Genomic DNA, 21,627 nt, shown 5'->3' with positions numbered 1-21,627 from the left:
CGGCGCTGTAATTTGGAAATATTTTGGTGTAGAAAGAAGAGAAAAAAGGTTCTGCGTCAAAGGTAAGCTTTATCCTCTGTGAGAAAAGCGATAATTTAGCAACCAGGTTTGTAATATGTTTATCTACATAGTTTTTTAAACTTATCGGTGATTGGGACGATTGGAGGAAGGCGGGATTCATATTATAAAAATGGCGCAAAAAATTCTCAAAATTGTGAGAATGGTTTCAGTATCGTAACCAGCCAGACAAATTTGTCGTGTGAAAACACTGAATTTCTAAAGAAATGAATGATTGTAATGAGTTGAAGAAGCCCGTCATCCTCTATTAAAGCTCCAAGCGTCGTTTTTATTGTGATTTTCAATGTTTGCAAGTGTTTTCAAGAAGTATCAAATGTTTGCAACACATGCGCAGTTAGTGTTAGTAATACTAACTGCTCTATTAGCCAGGATTGAATCTACATAATCTATGATTTTGAATTGTGATATTAAGATTATGAATTTGATATTTCATATGTCTGAGGTGGTTCAGAAATATGTAAGATTTATAGCAGCTAGAGGGTCTGCAATGCTTCATAATGGCAGTTGAAATGACAGTTATAAAGAATCTAATTTATAGTCATGTCTTTCTATTTCATTTAGTTTTTATTGAAATAAAAAGAAGTTGTAAAACACAGTAAAACATGCCTGAAAAATGCAATTACTGTGATAAGACTTTTTTGTGGAAAAGCAATTTGACTGAACATAAAAGAACACATACTGGAGAGAAACCTTATGAATGTGATGTTTGTGATAAAAGATTTTCACTGGCAGATAACTTAGAAACACATAAAAGAACACATACTGGAGAGAAGCCTCATGAATGTGATGTTTGTGATAAAAGATTTTCACTGGCACGCAACTTAAGAAGATATAAAATAACTCATACTGGAGAGAGGCCTTATAAATGTGATGCTTGTGGCCAAAAATTTTCACAAGCAGGCAACTTTATAATAAGAAAACATGAAAGACTACATACTGGTGAGAAGCCTTATGAATGTGATGTTTGTGATAAAAGATTTTCACAGGCAGATAACTTAGAAACACATAAAAGAACACATACTGGAGAGAAGCCTCATGAATGTGATGTTTGTGATAAAAGATTTTCAAACACAGGCGAGACTTTGTGTCTTTAACAAGCGACTTTGATTTAGATGATTTGCAATTTTCGTCCGATTTTCCGACGGTTTTCGTGTGTCTTCTCGGTGAATACACAAGTTTTGTTGCTTTCGGTTGCTACCTCATGTTTTCTGTGAGTGTAGAAGTTGAACAAGACAGTTTATCTTCCTTCTTCGTCCGTTGAACTTCGACTGCTTGCTGAAAACGTGAAAATGTTTCGTCGGCCATCTTTTTAAACCCTCCCGCGCAAAGCCGCCATTGATGTCGGAGCACCTTCGGTCTGGGTTCGCCATCGTGATTGCGCGAACTACCAAATAAGGAACTGCTCGGGTCTCTTGCTGATGAATGTAAAAAAGTGAGAAATTAGCGCAGATTCACCGACTCGGCGCTGTAATTTGGAAACATTTTGGTGTAAAAAGAAGAGAAAAAAGGTTCTGCGTAAAAGGTAAGCTTTATCCTGTGTGAGAAAAGCGATAATTTAGCAACCAGGTTTGTAATATGTTTATCTACATAGTTTTTTAAACTTATCGGTGATTGGGACGATTGGAGGAAGGCGGGAATCATATTATAAAAATGGCGCAAAAAATTCTCAAAATTGTGAGAATGGTTTCAGTATCGTAACCAGCCAGACAAATTTGTCGTGTGAAAACACTGAATTTCTAAAGAAATGAATGATTGTAATGAGTTGAAGAAGCCCGTCATCCTCTATTAAAGCTCCAAGCGTCGTTTTTATTGTGATTTTCAATGTTTGCAAGTGTTTTCAAAAAGTATCAAATGTTTGCAACACATGCGCAGTTAGTATTAGCCAGGATTGAATCTACATCATCTATGATTTTGAATTATGATATTAAGATTATGAATTTGATATTTCATATGTCTGAGGTGGTTCAGAAATATGTAAGATTTATAACAGCTAGAGGGTCTGCAATGCTTCATAATGGCAGTTGAAATGACAGTTATAAAGAATCTAATTTATAGTCGTGTCTTTCTATTTCATTTAGTTTTTATTGAAATAAAAAGAAGTTGTAAAACACAGTTAAACATGCCTGAAAAATTCAATTACTGTGATAAGACTTTTTTGTGGAAAAGCAATTTGACTAAACATAAAAGAACACATACTGGTGAAAAGCCTTATGAATGTGATGTTTGTGATAAAAGATTTTCAAACACAGGTGATTTAAGGAGACATAAAAGAACACATACTGGAGAGAAGCCTTATGAATGTGATGTTTGTGATAAAAGATTTTCAACTTCAGGCAACTTAAGACAACATAAAAAAACACATACTGGTGAGAAGCCTCATGAATGTGATGTTTGTGATAAAAGATTTTCACAAGCAAGCGATTTAAGGAGACATAAAAGAACTCATACTGGAGAGAAACCTTATGAATGTAATGTTTGTGATAAAAGATTTTCACAGGCAAGCAGTTTAAGAATACATAAAAGAACTCATACTGGAGAGAAGCCTTATGAATGTGATGTTTGTGATAAAAGATTTTCACGGGCATCCGATTTAAGAATACATGGAAGAATACATACTGGAGAAAAGCCTCATGAATGTGATGTTTGTGATAAAAGATTTTCACAGGCAGGCAACTTAAGAATACATAAAAGAACACATACCAGCAAAAACTGTTCACATGCCAGTTCTTTAAGAAATCATAAAAAATCACATGAATGTGATGGCTCAGTAATACATAAAAGAGCAGGAAAAATGGCTAATGTCCATCTTAAGTTAAATACAACAGAACTAGTTTGTGTTGGTTATATTTGTGGAGTGTGTGGTCATGAGTTTGATGTTCAAAGTGAACTTGAAGATCATATATATACCACCCATCATAATATGATGATGGCTTACTAACTTGATTAGATGTGAATATTTTGTGGGATATCTTAATATTTTGTTCAAGTTCTTTCAAATATACAGAACTTGTTGTTATTATTTTGTAACATAAACAATGACGTTTTTTTAATCATTCGCATATTAAATAATACGGTTGGGTTACATGGGTTGAAATTTGTAAATTATGTGCTGAAAAAGTAAATTCTAAAATATCAAAGATTAGATGATTGATTAGATGTAAATATTTTGTGGGATATCTTAATATTTTGTTCAGATTATTTCAAGTATACAGAACTTGTTGTTCTTATTTTGTAACAATGACGTTTTTTTCATCACTTGCATGTTAAATAATGCGGTTTGGTAACATGGGTTGAAAATTAAACAAGACTTTTTTCCTTTTTCGTCCTTTGAACTTCGACTTCTTGCTGAAAACGTGAAAATGTTTCGTCGGCCATCTTTTTAAAGCCTCCCGCGCAAAGCCGCCATCGATGTCGGAGCACCTTCGGTCTGGGTTCGCCATCGTGATTGCGCGAACTGCCAAATAAGGAATTGCTCGGGTCTCTTGCTGATGAATGTAAAAAAGTGAGAACTTAGCGCAGATTCACCGACTCGGCGCTGTAATTTGGAAATATTTTGGTGAAAGTGAAAAAAAAGTTCTGCATCAAAGGTAAGCTTTATCCTATGTGAGAAAAGCGATAATTTAGCAACCAGGTTTGTAATATGTTTATCTACATAGTTTTTTAAGCTGATCGGTGATTGGGACGATTGGAGGAAGGCGGGAATCATAAATAAAAATGGCGCAAAAAATTCTCAAAATTGTGAGAATGGTTTCAGTATCGTAACCAGCCAGACAAATTTGTCGTGTGAAAACACTGAATTTCTAAAGAAATGAATGATTGTAACGAGTTGAAGAAGCCCGTCATCCTCTATTAAAGCTCCAAGCGTCGTTTTTATTGTGATTTTCAATGTTTGCAAGTGTTTTCAAGAAGTATCAAATTTTTGCAACACATGCGGAGTTAGTATTAGCCAGGATTGAATCTACATAATCTATGATTTTGAATTGTGATATTAAGATTATGAATTTGATATTTCATATGTCTGAGGTGGTTCAGAAATATGTAAGATTTATAGCAGCTAGAGGGTCTGCAATGCTTCATAATGACAGTTGAAATGACAGTTATAAATAATCTAAGTTACAGTCATGTCTTTCTATTTCAGAGCGAGAATAAAGTTGTGAAACACAGTTAAACATGCCTGAAAAATGCAATTACTGTGATAAGACTTTTTACTACAAAAGCAAATTGACTGAACATACAAGAACACACACTGGTGAGAAGCCTTATGAATGTAATGTTTGTGATAAAAGATTTTCACTGCCAGGCAGCTTAACAATACATAAAAGAACACATACTGGAGAAAAGCCTCATGAATGTGATGTTTGTGATAAAAGATTTTCACTGGCAGGCAACTTAAAGATACATAAAAGAACACATACTGGTGAGAAGCCTTATGGATGTGATGTTTGTGATAAAAGATTTTCACATGCAGGCAGCTTAAAACTACATAAAAAAACACATACTGGAGAGAAATCTCATGAATGTGATGTTTGTGATAAAAGATTTTCAAACGCAAGCGATTTAAGGAAACATAAAAGAACACATACTGGAGAGAAACCTTATGAATGTGATGTTTGTGATAAAATATTTTCACTGGCAGGCAACTTAAGACGACATAAAAGAACACATACTAACAAAAACTGTTCAGGTGCCAGTTCTTTAAGAAATAAAAAATCCTATGAATGTGATGGCTCAGCAATACATAAAAGAGCAGGGAAAATGGCTAATGTCCAACTTAAATTAAATAGAGAGGAACCAGTTTGTATTGGTTATATTTGTGGAGTATGTGGTCATGAGTTTGATGTTCAAAGTGAACTTGAAGATCATATATATACCACCCATCATAATATGATGATCACTCACTAACTTGATTAGATGTAAATATTTTGTGGGATATCTTAATATTTTGTTCAGATTATTTCAAATATACAGAACTTGTTGTTATTATTTTGTAACAATGACTTTTTTTAATCACTTGCATGTTAAATAATACGGTTGGGTTACATGGGTTGAAATTTGTAAATTATGGGCTGAAAAGTAAATTCTATAATATCAATCATTCATTGAACTAGTTTTCTACGAAGTGTCTTTATCGTCATGTCAGCATTTTTCACTTTAAAAAAATTTCTTGCGAGTCCGTGTGGTTGTCGCAGATCCCGAAGTACTTCTCAGTGTGAGGTCGCTGATCTGAGTTTTTACGCCACGCAGGCCCAGGCGTTATAATTTGGAAATATTTTGGTGTAAAAAAAGGAGAAACTAAAGTTCTGCGTCAAAGGTAAGCTTTATCCTTTTTTGAGAAAAGCGAGAATTTAGCAACCAGGTTTGTAATATGTTGATCTACATAGTTTTTTAAACTTATCGGTGATTGGATCGATTGGAGGTAGCGGGAATCATAAATAAAAATGGCTTAAAGGCCGACACAGACCGGACGCGAAGCATATAAATTAAATTCTGGAATCAAAATTTGGAATCTATGGACGCTAGACCAATCAAAATTTATTATTTTAATGCAATCTACAAGAAAATTTTGATAAGTTAAAATTTATTTGCTTTTGAAAAATATAAAACGTTGAAAATTCGCGCCGCGTTGCCAATTCGCGTCCTGTCTGTGTGGGCCTTTAGGCCGACACAGACCAGACGCGATGCGGCAACGCGAATTTTGAGTTTTCAGAAGCATATAAATTAAATTCTGGAAGCAAAATTTGGAATCTATGGACGCTAGACCAATCAAAATTTATTATTTTAATGCAATCTACAAGAATATTATGATAGTTTGATTTTGAAAAATTAAAAACGTTGAAAATTCGCGCCGCGTTGCCAATTCGCGTCCGGTCTGTGTGGGCCACATTAAAAGGCCCACACAGACCGGACGCGAATTGGCAACGCGGCGCGAATTTTCAACGTTTTTAATTTTTCAAAATCAAATAAACTTTAAACTATCATAATATTCTTGTAGATTACATAATAAAACATTTTGACTGCTCTAGCGTCCATAGATTCCAAATTTTGCTTTCAGAATTTAATTTATATGCTTCTGAAAACTGAAAATTCGCGTCGCGTTGCCGCTTCGCGTCCGGTCTGTGTCGGTCTTTACAGTTTGTCGTCACCTGCTGTCACCTGATAAATTTCTCTAGTATTGATCATGATGCAGTCTGAACCATTGGTTTGAACTTCTCAGATATCGACTCAAAGGTAAGCTTTTAATCCTATACTTTGAGTTTGGCAACCAGGGGGCGGTTGTATTAAATTCTTAATCACTTTTTAAGTCACTTTTTTGTCGTTAATAACTTCAATCACGTAGTTAAAACTAATTCCCGTCTGAGAAGCAAAACATTAAATATCTCAGCAAGTATTTCGGCTAAAGACCCCGGAATAGCACTAAACGATAGCGGTTGAAACGATTATTCAAATAGAATATTCAAACCAACATATAGTTGTAAACTGCATTTGTATTATAAGTCAAAACACGAATGAAAATAGTAGGTTGCTTTGTTTATCATATACTTTAGAAATTCCGTATTTTTTCGCTTTTTTTTGTTCTCTGCTGTCTTCAAAATGTCTGAATTTTACCTGTTATCATTCTGTTATAATTCTGAGTAATTGTTGGGGTATGATATGCAAAAGAATCGAAGAAATAGCATTTTATATAAAGTTCCAAATCCAAGCGATAATCGTTGTTGCTATGCGCCCTATAAGCTGTGCTATAAACGATAATCGTTGCTAAGGGTCTGACTACATCACGGGCGTTCTTTGAGGGCGCCCGCAGTAACTTTGTAACGCGGATATATTTGAATACCACAAGATACTTGATATAAAACGGTATTATGAACTATGATTAGGGTCATTTGGGTTATTTAAAGCTCTGCTCTGCAACGCATTAATCCATAAATTTAAAATACCACTCTTGGAAGCTCAATATTTTCGCCAATTAAGCTATAGAAAAGTACTCGTACATACCTGTATTTGAGAATCGTTTATGACCTTTATCTTTAAAATGTGCTTCTCTTGTGACGAAGCAAGTAGAGCTAATGGACAGGTATTTTTCGATAATATCTTCATAATTTTTAATATCGTCAGTAAACCCGTAACAGTAGGATCCAATCACCTTAAAATCCTTCAAAGCGCCTTGCAGAAAACTTATTTCTTCGTTTACTATGTTTTGTAACCGTGCGCTTGCCATATTTATATCTATATTTATATTTATGCCTGCCTAAATCTATTTATAAATATATTCATATTTATGCCTGCCTTCCCTCAATCGTCAAAAACCAGTAAATATTTAAATATTTCCCGCAATATTTTAAAAAGGACAAAGTTCCTGCAATTACAATGAATGCTTGCTGACCGAAAAGATCGCTAATAGCATTTATCCGCGTTGCAAAGTTACTGCGGGCGCCCTCAAAGAACGCCCGTGATGTAGTCAGACCCCGTTGCTAAGCGCCTTATATAAGCGCCCTGTTGCTAAGCGCGTGCTTTATATAGCTTTCATTGTAGGATATTTCTTATTTCTTTGTCAATTTAATTGAAATATAAAAGTATCTCAATACAAAGCATTATATTAGTATTATACTTTTCATTGAAATTCCCCTCATATTTTACTCAAAAAAAGGAAAAAATAAAGTTTAAAAATACAAATTTAGTTGACCGCGCACATAGGAGGTCTGAAACTGACGTGCTATAGCGCCTCAATATCCGCCATCTTTGGCTTCACTTTTTGGCCTCACGGAAGTCTTAAGTTCTTACTCCAGATATATGTGGAGCTCACAGGGAAATCGATTTCTGACGTAAAATTATATATTTTATTGCATTTTTTACAATCTTTTAGATCAAAATACTGTCAATTTTTGTAAATACGAGTCCACAGTCTTGTTCAAAATCAATAACAGCGGTGACAAATTTCTCGATACTTCATGCTATTTCTCTGTTTAACAACCCCACGCAAGCACAGTGTGACGCAAGTTAACTACGTGATTAGTTAATCATCCGACAAACTACGTTTTGTGAAGTCGTGTAGTTAACTAATTATAGTTAGGGATTTAACTACAGTGATTAATCTAATTTACAGTCATGTCTTTCTATTTCATATAAGATAAGAGGATGAACGAGAATAAAGTTGTAAAACACAGTTAACCATGGATGAACATGTATGTGATCGTTGTGGTAGAAGACTTGCAAATGCATACAACTTAGGACGACATATAAGAAACGTACATGTGGGAATTCCCCTTCGGCCTAATCCTAATGATATAATTCAATTAAATGAAATTCTAAGAGAAATAGAAGTTGGTGGGGCCCAGGCCGCCCAGCAGCGGAGGAGCAGATATGGGAGGATAATTAGACCGGTCACCCGATACGGAATAATATAACTCTTTAGTTTTGTTTCATGTAGTTGTTAAGTTAGTTGGAACTGTTCAAGTAGTTGAACTGTTGTAGTTGACTCCAGTACTTGTAAGTTGTATAAGTTTTCGTTAATATATTAGAGAATCAACATCTTTGACTCTTTTTAAGAATAACCTTAAAAACTTGCATGAGTTATAATAGTTTTTAAATTTCTTATTCTATGTGTTGTTTTAATTGTCTATGTGCTTTCATGAACTTTTATGAACTTGAACTTTAATGAATTTTATAGCTTAATATTTATATCATGTATTTTAATAATTTTATTGCAGGGCCCCATTGAAAAACACCTCGGTGATATGGGCTCCCTATTGAAATATAATTATTATTATTATTAAATATTGTTATATATAAGTCTTCCACCGTCGTGAGTTTAACAGGTTATGGGCCCAGTCACAGTCACGGCCGCTTGTTAGTTGTTACACGTTATAGATTATTTCAAGTATACAGAACTTGTTGTTATTATTTTGTAACATAAACAATGACGTTTTTTATTCATTTGCATGTTAAATAATACGGTTGGGTTACATGGGTTGAAATTTGTAAATTATGTGCTGAAAAAGTAAATTCTAAATATCAAAGATTAGATGATTGATTAGATGTAAATATTTTGGGGGATTTCTTAATATTTTGTTCTAGTTTATATTTCAAGTATACAGAACTTGTTGTTATTATTTTGTAACAATGACGTTTTTTTCATCACTTGCATGTTAAATAATACGGTTTGGTTACATGGATTGAAAGTTAAACAAGACTATCTTCCTTTTTCGTCCTTTGAACTTCGACTGCTTGCTGAAAACGTGAAAATGTTTCGTCGGCCATCTTTTTAAACCCTCCCGCGCAGAGCCGCCATCGATGTCGGAGCACCTTCGGTCTGGGTTCGCCATCGTGATTGCGCGAACTGCCAAATAAGGAATTGCTCGGGTCTCTTGCTGATGAATGTAAAAAAGTGAGAAATTGGCGCAGATTCACCGACTCGGCGCTGTAATTTGGAAATATTTTGGTGTAAAAAAAAGAGAAAAAAGTTCTTCATCAAAGGTAAGCTTTATCCTATGTGAGAAAAGCGATAATTTAGCAACCAGGTTTGTAATATGTTTATCTACATAGTTTTTTAAACTTATCGGAATCATAAATAAAAATGGCGCAAAAAATTCTCAAAATTGTGAGAATGGTTTCAGTATCGTAACCAGCCAGACAAATTTGTCGTGTGAAAACACTGAATTTCTAAAGAAATGAATGATTGTAACGAGTTGAAGAAGCCCGTCATGCTCTATTAAAGCTGGAAGCGTTGTTTTTATTGTGATTTTCAATGTTTGCAAGTGTTTTCAAAAAGTATAAAATTTTTGCAACACATGCGCAGTTATTATTAGCCAGGATTGAATCTACATAATCTATGATTTTGAATTGTGATATTAAGATTATGAATTTGATATTTCATATGTCTGAGGTGGTTCAGAAATATGTAAGATTTATAGCAGCTAGAGGGTCTGCAATGCTTCATAATGGCAGTTGAAATGACAGTTATAAATAATCTAATTTATAGTCATGTCTTTCTATTTTATTTAGTTTTTATTGAAATTAAAGAAGAGCAAGAATAAAGTTGTAAAACACAGTTAACCATGACTGAAAAATGCAATTACTGTGATAAGACTTTTTCATGCAAAAGCAAATTGACTGAACATACAAGAACACATACTGGTGAGAAGCCTTATGAATGTGATGTTTGTGAAAGAAGATTTTCACGGGCAGGCAGCTTAAGAATACATAAAAGAACACATACTGGTGAGAAGCCTTATGAATGCGATGTTTGTGATAAAAGATTTTCACATGCAGGCAGCTTAAAACTACATAAAAAAACACATACTGGAGAGAAGTCTCATGAATGTGATGTTTGTGATAAAAGATTTTCACGGGCAGGCAACTTAAGAAGACATAAAAGAACACATACTGGTGAGAAGCCTTATGAATGCGATGTTTGTGATAAAAGATTTTCACATGCAGGCAGCTTAAAACTACATAAAAAAACACATACTGGAGAGAAGTCTCATGAATGTGATGTTTGTGATAAAAGATTTTCAATGGCACACGATTTAAGGAGACATAAAAGAACACATACTGGTGAGAAACCTTATGAATGCGATGTTTGTGATAAAAGATTTTCACATGCAGGCAGCTTAAAACTACATAAAAAAACACATACTGGAGAGAAGTCTCATGAATGTGATGTTTGTGATAAAAGATTTTCAAATGCAAGTGATTTAAGGAGACATAAAAGAACACATACTGGAGAGAAGCCTTATGAATGTGATGTTTGTGATAAACGATTTTCACAAGCAAGCGATTTAAGGAGACATAAAAGAACTCATACTGGTGAGAAACCTTATGAATGTGATGTTTGTGATAAAAGATTTTCACTGGCAGGCAACTTAAGACAACATAGAATAACTCATACTGGTGAGAAGCCTTATGAATGTGATGTTTGTGATAGAAGATTTTCACGGGCAGGCAGCTTAAGAATACATAAAAGAACACATACTGGTGAGAAGCCTTATGAATGTGATGTTTGTGATAAACGATTTTCACAAGCAAGCGATTTAAGGAGACATAAAAGAACTCATACTGGAGGGAAACCTTATGAATGTAATGTTTGTGATAAAAGATTTTCACAAGCAAGCGATTTAAGGAGACATAAAAGAACTCATACTGGAGAGAAACCTTATGAATGTAATGTCTGTGATAAAAGATTTTCAACTGCAGGCAACTTAAGACAACATAAAAGAACACATACTGGAGAGAAGCCTCATGAATGTGATGTTTGTGATAAAAGATTTTCACAAGCAGGCAACTTAAGAATACATGAAAGAACTCATACTGGAGAGAAGCCTTATGAATGTGATGTTTGTGATAAAAGATTTTCACAGGCAGACAAGTTAACAATACATGAAAGAACACATACTGGTGAGAAGCCTTATGAATGTGATGCTTGTGATAAAAGATATTTACGGGCAGGCGATTTAAGGAGACATAAAAGAACACATACTGGAGAGAAACCTTATGAATGTGATGTTTGTGATAAAAGATTTTCACAGGCAGGCAATTTAAGAATACATAAAAGAACACATACTGGTGAGAAACCCTATGAATGCAATGTTTGTGATAAAAGATTTTCAAACGCAAACGATTTAAGGAGACATAAAAGAACACATACTGGTGAGAAGCCTTATGAATGTGATGTTTGTGATAAAAGATTTTCACAGGCAGGCAACTTAAGAACACATACCAGCAAAAACTGTTCACATGCCAGTTATTTAAGAAATCATAAAAAATCCCATGAATGTGATGGCCCAGCAATACATAAAAGAGCAGGAAAAATGGCTAATGTCCATCTTAAATTAAATACAAACGAACCAGCCTGTATTGGTTATATTTGTGGAGTATGTGGTCATGAGTTTGATGTTCAAAGTGAACTTGAAGATCATATATATACCACCCATCATAATATGATGATGGCTCACTAACTTGATTAGATAAACTGTAATTATTTTGTGGGATATCTTAATATTTTGTTCAAGTTATTTCAAATATACAGAATTTGTTGTTATTATCCCCGAGCCGGCGCGAAGCGCCGTGCGAGGGTACTAATTCCGCTGAGAGATTTATTACACCCGGGTATTCTGACAGAACATAGCGGGATCCAAAGTTGCTCAAATTCTATGTCGTGGACCGTGGACCGTGGACGTTCAATGGTCATGGTACTTGTGCGCATGCGTGAAATGCGAACGAGTGTAGACTGGTAATCAACGAACGTTCTGATTGGCTAAGACAGAAAGTTTGTAATTCAATGAGAACGTCAGCAATTTAACTGTCATTTCGTAAACATTTTTGTAAAAGCGTTTCATAAACTTTGTGCAAAGAAAGTAAAACGAGAAGAAACAAGATATAGCATGACAGATAGCAAAGATGAACGTGGATACAGTCAAAACAAAGCCGTGTAAGAGGAATAATTCATAATCTGCAAGCTTATAAATGTTTTCAAAGACAAAGGGTACGTGTTTATTTGTTTATCTCGTACTTGTTCGCGGTAAGAATGAGCCGTATTTGTATACTTTTCAGCTTTGTATGCCGTTCATTTGTTAAATTTTCAGTTTTTCTGCAAACGCATAAACCTGTGAAGGGCTATTACACCTTTGCTTTAACTTCAAAAATTGTTTTTGAAAGTGTAATTTGAATTTTGGTATCAAAAATACACACTATATTTATAAAGTATACTTTTAGCCGCCGGCGTTGACTGCAATTACAGAATAAAATAACATTTGAAGTTTTTTCTTTGTCTGTGAAGATTTTGTACTGTTTTAATCGTTTGAAACTTCGATTTTAAACCGTTACTTAATTGCTGGCATGGTATAATGCAGCAAAATTGAACGGGCAATGTTTACACTAGCTTTGTGATTATTTTTGTATTGAATGATGGAAACTTTAAGACTGATTTGAGTTTTGTGTCATTTCATAATATAAGTTTAGATCAGGTTAACTCAGGAAATTGTGTACTTGGTTTGAAATAGCGAGGGGTTGCTGCATGCATGTATTTCTAGTTTTATAAGAATTAGGTTTTTTTCATCACTTGCATGTTGAATACGGTTGGGTTACATGGGTGGAAATTTGTAAATTATGGGCTGAAAAAGTAAATTCTATAATATCAATCATTCATTGAACTAGTTTTCTACGAAGTGTCATTATCGTCATGTCAGCATTTTTCACTTCAAAAAAAATTTCTTGCGAGTCCGTGTGTGATTGTCGCAGATCACGAAGTACTTCCCAGTGCGAGGTCGCTGATCTAAATTTTTACGCCACGCAGGCCCAGGCGCTATAATTTGAAAATATTTTGGAGTGAAAAGAGAAAAAAAGTTCTGCGTCAAAGACTCAAAAGGTAGCTATTAAAGCTTTATCCTTTGTTGAGAAAAGCGACAATTTAGCAATCAGGTTTGTAATAATATGTTGATCTACATATTTTTTTAAACTTATCGGTGATTGGGACGATTGGAGGAAGGCGGGAATCATAAATAAAAATGGCGCAAAAATTTCTCAAAATTGTGAGAATGGTTTCAGTATCGTAACCAGGCAGACTAATTTGTCGCGTGAAAACACTGAATTTCTAAAGAAATGAATGATTGTAATGAGTTGAAATTTGCACAATCTTGCTCCCAAGCCCGTCATCCTCTATTAAAGCTCCAAGCGTCGTTTTTATTGTGATTTTCAATGTTTGCAAGTGTTTTCAAAAAGTATCAAATGTTTGCAACACATGCGCAGTTAGTATTAGCCAGGATTGAATCTACATAATCTATGATTTTGAATTGTGATATTAAGATTATGAATTTGATATTTCATATGTCTGAGGTGGTTCAGAAATATGTAAGATTTATAACAGCTAGAGGGTCTGCAATGCTTCATAATGGCAGTTGAAATGACAGTTATAAAGAATGTAATTTATAGTCATGTCTTTCTACTTCAGAGCGAGAATAAAGTTGCAAAACACAGTTAAACATGCCTGAAAAATGCAATTACTGTGATAAGACTTTTCACTACAAAAGCAAATTGACTGAACATACAAGAATGCACACTGGCGAGAAGCCTTATGAATGTGATGTTTGTGATAAAAGATTTTCACAGGCAGGCAACTTAAGACTACATAAAAAAACACATACTGGTGAGAAGCCTCATGAATGTGATGTTTGTGATAAAAGATTTTCACTGGCAGGCTATTTAAGAATACATAAAAGAACACATACTGGTGAGAAGCCTCATGAATGTAATGTTTGTGATAAAAGATTTTCACGGGCAGGCAGCTTAAGGAGACATAAAAGAACCCATACTGGAGAGAAGCCTTATGAATGTGATGTTTGTGATAAAAGATTTTCACAGGCAGGACATTTAAGGAGACATGAAAGAACCCATACTGGAGAGAAGTCTCATGAATGTGAAGTTTGTAATAAAAGATTTTCAAGTACATGCCATTTAAGACAACATAAAAGAACACATACTGGAGAGAAGCCTTATGAATGTGATGTTTGTGATAAAAGATTTTTACAGGCAGGCAACTTAAGACGACATAAAAGAACACATACTAGCAAAAACTGTTCAGGTGCCAGTTCTTTAAGAAATAAAAAATCCTATGAATGTGATGGCTCAGCAATACATAAAAGAGCAGGGAAAATGGCTAATGTCCAACTTAAATTAAATAGAGAGGAACCAGTTTGTGTTGGTTATATTTGTGGAGTATGTGGTCATGAGTTTGATGTTCAAAGTGAACTTGAAGATCATATATATACCACCCATCATAATATGATGATGGCTTACTAACTTGATTAGATAAACTGTAATTATTTTGTGGGATATCTTAATATTTTGTTCATGTCATTTCAAATATACAGAACTTGTTGTCATTATTTTATAAGAATTAGGTTTTTTTCATCATTTTCATGTTAAATAATACGGTTAGGTTTCATGGGTTGAAATTTATAAATTATGCGCTCAAAAAGTAAATTCTATAATATAAATCATTGATCATTCATTGAAATAGTTTTCTACGAAGTGTCATTATCGTCATGTCAGCATTTTTCACTTCAAAAAAAATTTCTTGCGAGTCCGTGTGTGATTGACGCAGATCACGAAGTACTTCCCAGTGCGAGGTCGCTGATCTAAATTTTTACGCCACGCAGGCCCAGGCGCTATAATTTGAAAATATTTTGGAGTGAAAAGAGAAAAAAAGTTCTGCGTCAAAGACTCAAAGGTAGCTAAGCTTTATCGTTTGTTGAGAAAAGCGACAATTTAGCAATCAGGTTTGTAATATGTTGATCTACATAGTTTTTTAAACTTATCGGTGATTGGGACGATTGGAGGAAGGCGGGAATCATAAAAATGGCGCAAAATTTCTCAAAATTGTGAGAATGGTTTCAGTATCGTAACCAACCAGACTAATTTGTCGTGTGAAAACACTGAATTTCTAAAGAAATGAATGATTGTAATGAGTTGAAATTTGCACAATCTTGCTCCCAAGCCCGTCATCCTCTATTAAAGCTCCAAGCGTCGTTTTTATTGTGAGTTTCAATGTTTGCAAGTGTTTTCAAAAAGTATCAAATGTTTGCAACACATGCGCAGTTAGTATTAGCCACGATTGAATCTACATAATCTATGATTTTCAATTGTGATATTAAGATTATGAATTTTATATTTCATATGTCTGAGGGTGGTTCAGAAATATGTAAGATTTATAGGAGCTAGAGGGTCTGCAATGCTTCATAATGGCAGTTGAAATGACAGTTATAAAGAATCTAATCTATAGTCATGTCTTTCTATTTCATTTAGTTTTTATTGAAATAAAAAGAAGTTGTAAAACACAGTTAAACATGCCTGAAAAATGCAATTACTGTGATAAGACTTTTTTGCGGAAAAGCAATTTGACTAAACATACAAGAACACATACTGGAGAGAAGCCTTATGAATGTGATGTTTGTGATAAAAGATTTTCACAAGCAAACGATTTAAGGAGACATAAAAGAACACATACTGGTGAGAAGCCTTATGGATGTGATGTTTGTGATAAAAGATTTTCACGTGCAGGCAGCTTAAAACTACATAAAAAAACACATACTGGAGAGAAATCTCATGAATGTGATGTTTGTGATAAAAGATTTTCAAACGCAAGCGATTTAAGGAGACATAAAAGAACACATACTGGAGAGAAACCTTATGAATGTGATGTTTGTGATAAAAGATTTTCACTGCCAGGCAACTTAAGAATACATGAAAGAACACATACTGGAGAGAAACCTTATGAATGTAATGTTTGTGATAAAAGATTTTCACAGGCAAGCGATTTAAGGAGACATACAAGAATGCACACTAGAGAGAAGCCTTATGAATGTGATGTTTGTGATAAAAGATTTTCAAGTGCAGGCAACTTAAGAAAACATACAAGAACACATACTGGAGAGAAGCCTTATGAATGTAATGTTTGTGATAAAAGATTTTCACGGGCAGGCGATTTAAGGAGACATAAAAGAACACATACTAGCAAAAACTGTTCATGTGCCAGTTCTTTAAGAAATCATAAAAAATCCCATGAATGTGATGGCCCAGCAATACATAAAAGAGCAGGGAAAATGGCTAATGTCCATCTTAAGTTAAATACAACAGAACCAGTTTGTATTGGTTATATTTGTGGAGTGTGTGGTCATGAGTTTGATGTTCAAAGTGAACTTGAAGATCATATATATACCACCCATCATAATATGATGATGGCTCACTAACTTGATTAGATAAACTGTAATTATTTTGTGGGATATCTTAATATTTTGTTCATGTCATTTCAAATATACAGAACTTGTTGTTATTATTTTATAAGAATTAGGTTTTTTTCATCACTTGCATGTTGAATATGGTTGGGTTTCATGGGTTGAAATTTATAAATTATGTGCTGAAAAAGTAAATTCTATAATATCAATCATTCATTGAACTAGTTTTCTACGAAGTGTCTTTATCGTCATGTCAGCATTTTTCACTTTGAAAAAAATTTCTTGCGAGTCCGTGCGTGATTGTCACAGATCACGAAGTACATCTTAGTGTGAGGTCGCTGATCTAAATTTTTACCCAGGCGCTGTAATTTGCATAGAGATTATAAATAACAGCTGCGCAAGTGTTATTTATAATCTCCATGGTAATTTGTGTACGTGTAGGTGACACTTGACAGGAGAATATCAGAACTTAACTCAGAAGATATACTTTGACAAAAGGTAAGTCTAACCTAGTGGTCAAATCGTAGTTTAAAACGGCGTCTTGAGCTTTTGAGAAGTAAATCAACACATATTAAGGTTGTCAACCGTTATCCACTCAGAAAAGGCCCCGGTCGAAGCTTGTATAAACATTCGGACAGCTGAGTTACATTGCTAAATTTTCTTTTCTTAAACAAAAGGAATAATTCAAACAATATGTTCCGATCATTTTCTGATATGTTGCGAATGTTTTTGCGTTTTGACGTGTCTTTTTATTTGCTTATTCGGAGTTATGCATTTTTAGCGAAGGTAGGTCAATAATTTTTCTTTCAAAATTGGGTAGTTTACCGCGACACAAATTTGTATGAACACTTCAAAAACTAATTTCTTAGGAGCCCGGTCACCAAATGTAACAATTTTTACATGAAAAGGATTTTAAAAACCTCCTTTATGTTTGAGGTAAAAATGTGCGACTCTTTCCGCATATTTACGATGTAGTGAGATTTTGAATCTTCATGCCATTTTTGTATATTTCGGACACCGACGTGCTGCTAAACAAGCAATAATGCAACTTGTAGTTTTTCATTGCAAAAAAGTTTAGGAAGATGCAAAATAATGCAAAAATATACTTTTACGCCAATTCTTGATTATATAGTGCAATACGAGTATATTATAAAGAAGAACTTAGATATGGCTGCAGTGCACTCTAAAATTACAAGTGCCATAGTGCAAATGCCAGAAAAATAACATTAACTTTAACAATTGTTTAAAATAAATTGTTATATTTATTTTACATTAAATTTCAATAGTTAATACCAAAATCCAGCTTACCTGAGCGTCAAATCACGATCATTTGAGGGTATAAATTGCCCGTCCGAGAACAGGGCGAACTGTCCGAAAACTGGACATCAATATTCGTGATGATTTTGAGCAACCGCAAGAAAAAAATATAACGAAGCTGGGCGTATTTTCTTTTAACATAAGTTTCGAAACAAATATGGCAACAAATCTTGAAATTTTGAACCATCGAGCGATAATAAAAGGCGATGAATAACGAAAAAAAATTTTGTGTCCGAAAACTGGGCGACATACTGTACGCTTTTATTTTTGTCATTTGGGCAGCAACGGAGTATGATGCCAAATTACGATCCTAGCAAAGATTACCCATCTCCATTTTCAATCGAAACCGGTATTTTGACTAAAAGGGACGTTTTTATATTAAGAGCGCCGTTTTCGTTGAATTATTTTGAACTTTTTCCTTGTTTTATTGCATTCTTTCCAATATTTTAGATCAAAATACTGTCAATTTTTGTAAATACGAGTCCACAGTCTTGTTCAAAATCAATAACAGCGGTGAATAATATGAGATACTTCATGCTATTTCTCTGTTTAACAACCCCACGCAAGCACAGTGTGACCACAGAGGAGAGATGGTCCATCTCTTCTCTGTGGTGTGACGCAAGTTAACTACGTAATTAGTTAATCATCCGACAAACTACGTTTTGTGAAGTAGTGTAGCTAACTAATTATAGTTAGGGATTTAATTACAGTGATTAGCGCTAATCATAATTAAAATTAACTACGTTTTTATACAACCGGCCCCAGGTTTGTAATATGTTGATCTACATAGTTTTTTAAACTTATCGGTGATTGGATCGATTTGAGGAAAGCGGGAATCATAAATAAAAATGTTGAAATGACAGTTATAAAGAATCTAATTTACAGGACTTCATGTCTTTCTATTTCATTTAGTTTTCATTGAAGTAAAAAGAAGAGCAAGAATAAAGTTGTAAAACACAGTTAACAATGCCTGAACATGTATGTGATGATTGTCATAGAAGTTTTTCAAGGGCAGGCGATTTAACGAGACATACAAGAACACATACTGGAGAGAAGCCTTATGAATGTGATCGTTGTCATAGAAGATTTTCACGGACAGACAACTTAAAGACACATATAAATAACGTACATTATGGGAAAAGCTTATTGAAGAAAAATGCTTCTTCAAGACGAAAGTTTGAAGAGTCTTTCATAGGCAGACAAGTTAACACTACATGAAAGAACACATACTGGAGAGGAGCCTTATGAATGTGATGCTTGTGATAAAAGATTTTAAGTTCTTTAAGAAATCATAGAAAATCCCATGAATGTGATTACTTAGCAATAGGTAAAAGAGCAGGAAAAATAGCTAATGTCCATCTTAAGTTAAATACAACAGAACCAGTTTGTATTGGTTATATTTGTGGAGTATGTGGTCATGAGTTTGATGTTCAAAGTGAACTTGAAGATCATATATATACCACCCATCATAATATGATGATGGCTCACTAACTTGATTAGATAAACTGTAAATATTTTTGTGGGATATCTTAATATTTTGTTCATGTCATTTCAAATATACAGAACTTGTTGTCATTATTTTATAAGAATTAGGTTTTTTTCATCACTTGCATGTTGAATAATACGGTTGGGTTACATGGGTTGAAATTTATAAATTATGTGCTGAAAAAGTAAATTCTATAATATCAATCATTCATTGAAGTAGTTTTCTACGGAGTGTCTTTATCGTCATGTCAGCATTTTTCACTTTGAGACATTTTTCGTGAATCCGTGTGATGCAGTGAACACGAAGTACTCCGGAATGTGAGATCGCTGACGTAAATTTCCAGGTCACGCAGACTCGTGTTGTCAAATATGGTGGAATTTGGACGTGGCATTTATTCAATTTGAATAAATGCCACGTCAAAGCAAATTAAGCAATCGTCAAAGCACTCTAAATGTGAACAAAGGCATTTGTCAATGTGTTTGCTAAATTTCTCTATTGATACAGTGAAACCAAATATATCTACTTGGTGAAACTTTCCAGATATTGACTCATCAAAGGTAAGTTGAGAAAAGGAACAAATTTGGTAACCAGGGGCCGGTTGTATAAAACGTCGTTTATAACTTCAATCATAAAACTAATTCCCGTCTGAGAAGCAAAACATTAAATATCTCAGGAAGTATTTGGGCTAAAGACCCCGGAATAGCACTAAACGATAGCGGTTGAAACGATTATTCAAATAGTATATTCAAACCAACATATAGTTGTAAACTGCATTTGTATTATAAGTCAAAAGTCAAACAAAAATCAAAATAGTAGGCTGCTTTGTTTATCAAGAAATTCCGTATTTTTTCGCTTTTTTGTTCTCTGCTGTCTTCAAAATGTCTGAATTTCACCTGTTATCATTCTGTTATAATTCTGAGTAATTGTTGGGGTATGATATGCAAAAGAATCGAAGAAATAGCATTTTATATAAAGATCTAAGCGATAATCGTTGTTGCTATGCGCACTATAAGCTGTGCTATAAACGATAATCGTTGCTAAGCGCCTATATAAGCGCCCTGTTGCTAAACGCGTGCTTTATACAGCTTTCTGTATAAAGGACTGTTTTTAAGAAAGCTCGAAATTCTGTAAACAATGAAATTAAACTTGTTAAGAAAACCTATTATATGAACGCTTTTCATGAAAACGAGAATAATGTTAAAAAAACTTGGGGTATCATCAATGAATTGACCTCAAGAAAACAGATGAGTTCACGAGTAAATGAAATCAAAATAAACGGGGTTTCTATTACTGACCCCTCGGACCTATCTGAGACGTTTAATACTCATTTTGCTACTATTGGACCTAAGCTTAAGGAAAAAATACCTGACAAAGAAAACAATCGCTCGTATTTAGAATATCTTACTTGCCACAATAGTAACAATAATATAGAGTTTATTAAAGTCAATAACCCCATCATCAGTTTATTCGCTTCTTAACAAACTTTGTAAGTCCAAAGCAATTGGGCTAGACAAAATATCTGCCAAGCTTCTTCGTCATTGTCCTGACTTGCTTTCTGAATCACTTGCCGTAATTTTTAACTGCTCTATCATTACCGGTATCTTTCCTGAAGAATGGAAATGCTCAAAAGTCATTCCATTATTCAAACAGGGCGAGCGTAGAGACTTAAATAATTATCGCCCAATTTCGATAATACCGGTTGTGGCGAAAGTTTTCGAACGAATTATTTATGATCAAATTTACGGTTTTCTTACTGAGAACAATTTACTATGTAATAGCCAGTCTGGATTTCGACGTTTGCATTCAACTGTTACTGCACTTCTAGAATCTACTAATAGCTGGGCCTACAATATTGACCAAGGACTGGTCAATGCTGTCGTTTTCCTAGATCTTAAGAAAGCCTTTGATACAGTTGACCATGGAATTTTGTTGTCAAAACTGTCAGCATATGGTCTTGGGGGTGCTGTGGCTAACTGGTTTAGGTCTTATTTAAGTAACCGCAGTCAAAAATGTTATGTCAAT

The 21,627-nt window shown here is 34.2% G+C and overlaps 3 protein-coding genes across 3 annotated transcripts; all 3 read left to right on the top strand.

Moving 5' to 3' along the window:
• Positions 1–680: 680 nt before the first annotated feature.
• LOC114528707 (zinc finger protein 271-like) lies at positions 681–4,980 on the top strand. Its single transcript, XM_028550384.1, has 3 exons — positions 681–1,138; positions 2,230–2,774; positions 4,322–4,980. Exons 1-3 carry the CDS (start codon positions 681–683, stop codon positions 4,978–4,980), a joined length of 1,662 nt encoding a protein of 553 aa, XP_028406185.1.
• Positions 4,981–10,501: 5,521 nt separating this feature from the next.
• On the top strand, positions 10,502–15,029 carry LOC114528706 (zinc finger protein 345-like). The gene is made up of 3 exons (XM_028550383.1): positions 10,502–12,020; positions 13,876–13,943; positions 14,034–15,029. The coding sequence occupies exons 1-3, from the start codon at positions 10,590–10,592 to the stop codon at positions 14,866–14,868; spliced, it is 2,334 nt and encodes a 777-aa protein (XP_028406184.1). The 5' UTR covers positions 10,502–10,589; the 3' UTR covers positions 14,869–15,029.
• Positions 15,030–15,269: 240 nt separating this feature from the next.
• On the top strand, positions 15,270–16,947 carry LOC114528818 (zinc finger protein 239-like). The gene is made up of 2 exons (XM_028550533.1): positions 15,270–15,347; positions 15,874–16,947. The coding sequence occupies exon 2, from the start codon at positions 15,915–15,917 to the stop codon at positions 16,815–16,817; it is 903 nt and encodes a 300-aa protein (XP_028406334.1). The 5' UTR covers positions 15,270–15,347; positions 15,874–15,914; the 3' UTR covers positions 16,818–16,947.
• The last annotated feature ends 4,680 nt before the right edge of the window (positions 16,948–21,627 follow it).

This window comes from Dendronephthya gigantea, unplaced genomic scaffold, assembly GCF_004324835.1.
Source record: "Dendronephthya gigantea isolate DGI-Jeju-01 unplaced genomic scaffold, DenGig_1.0 000051F, whole genome shotgun sequence".
Taxonomy (NCBI): domain Eukaryota; kingdom Metazoa; phylum Cnidaria; class Anthozoa; order Malacalcyonacea; family Nephtheidae; genus Dendronephthya; species Dendronephthya gigantea.
Note: the sequence above shows the minus strand (reverse complement) of the source record. Positions and strands in the feature narration are given on the sequence as shown.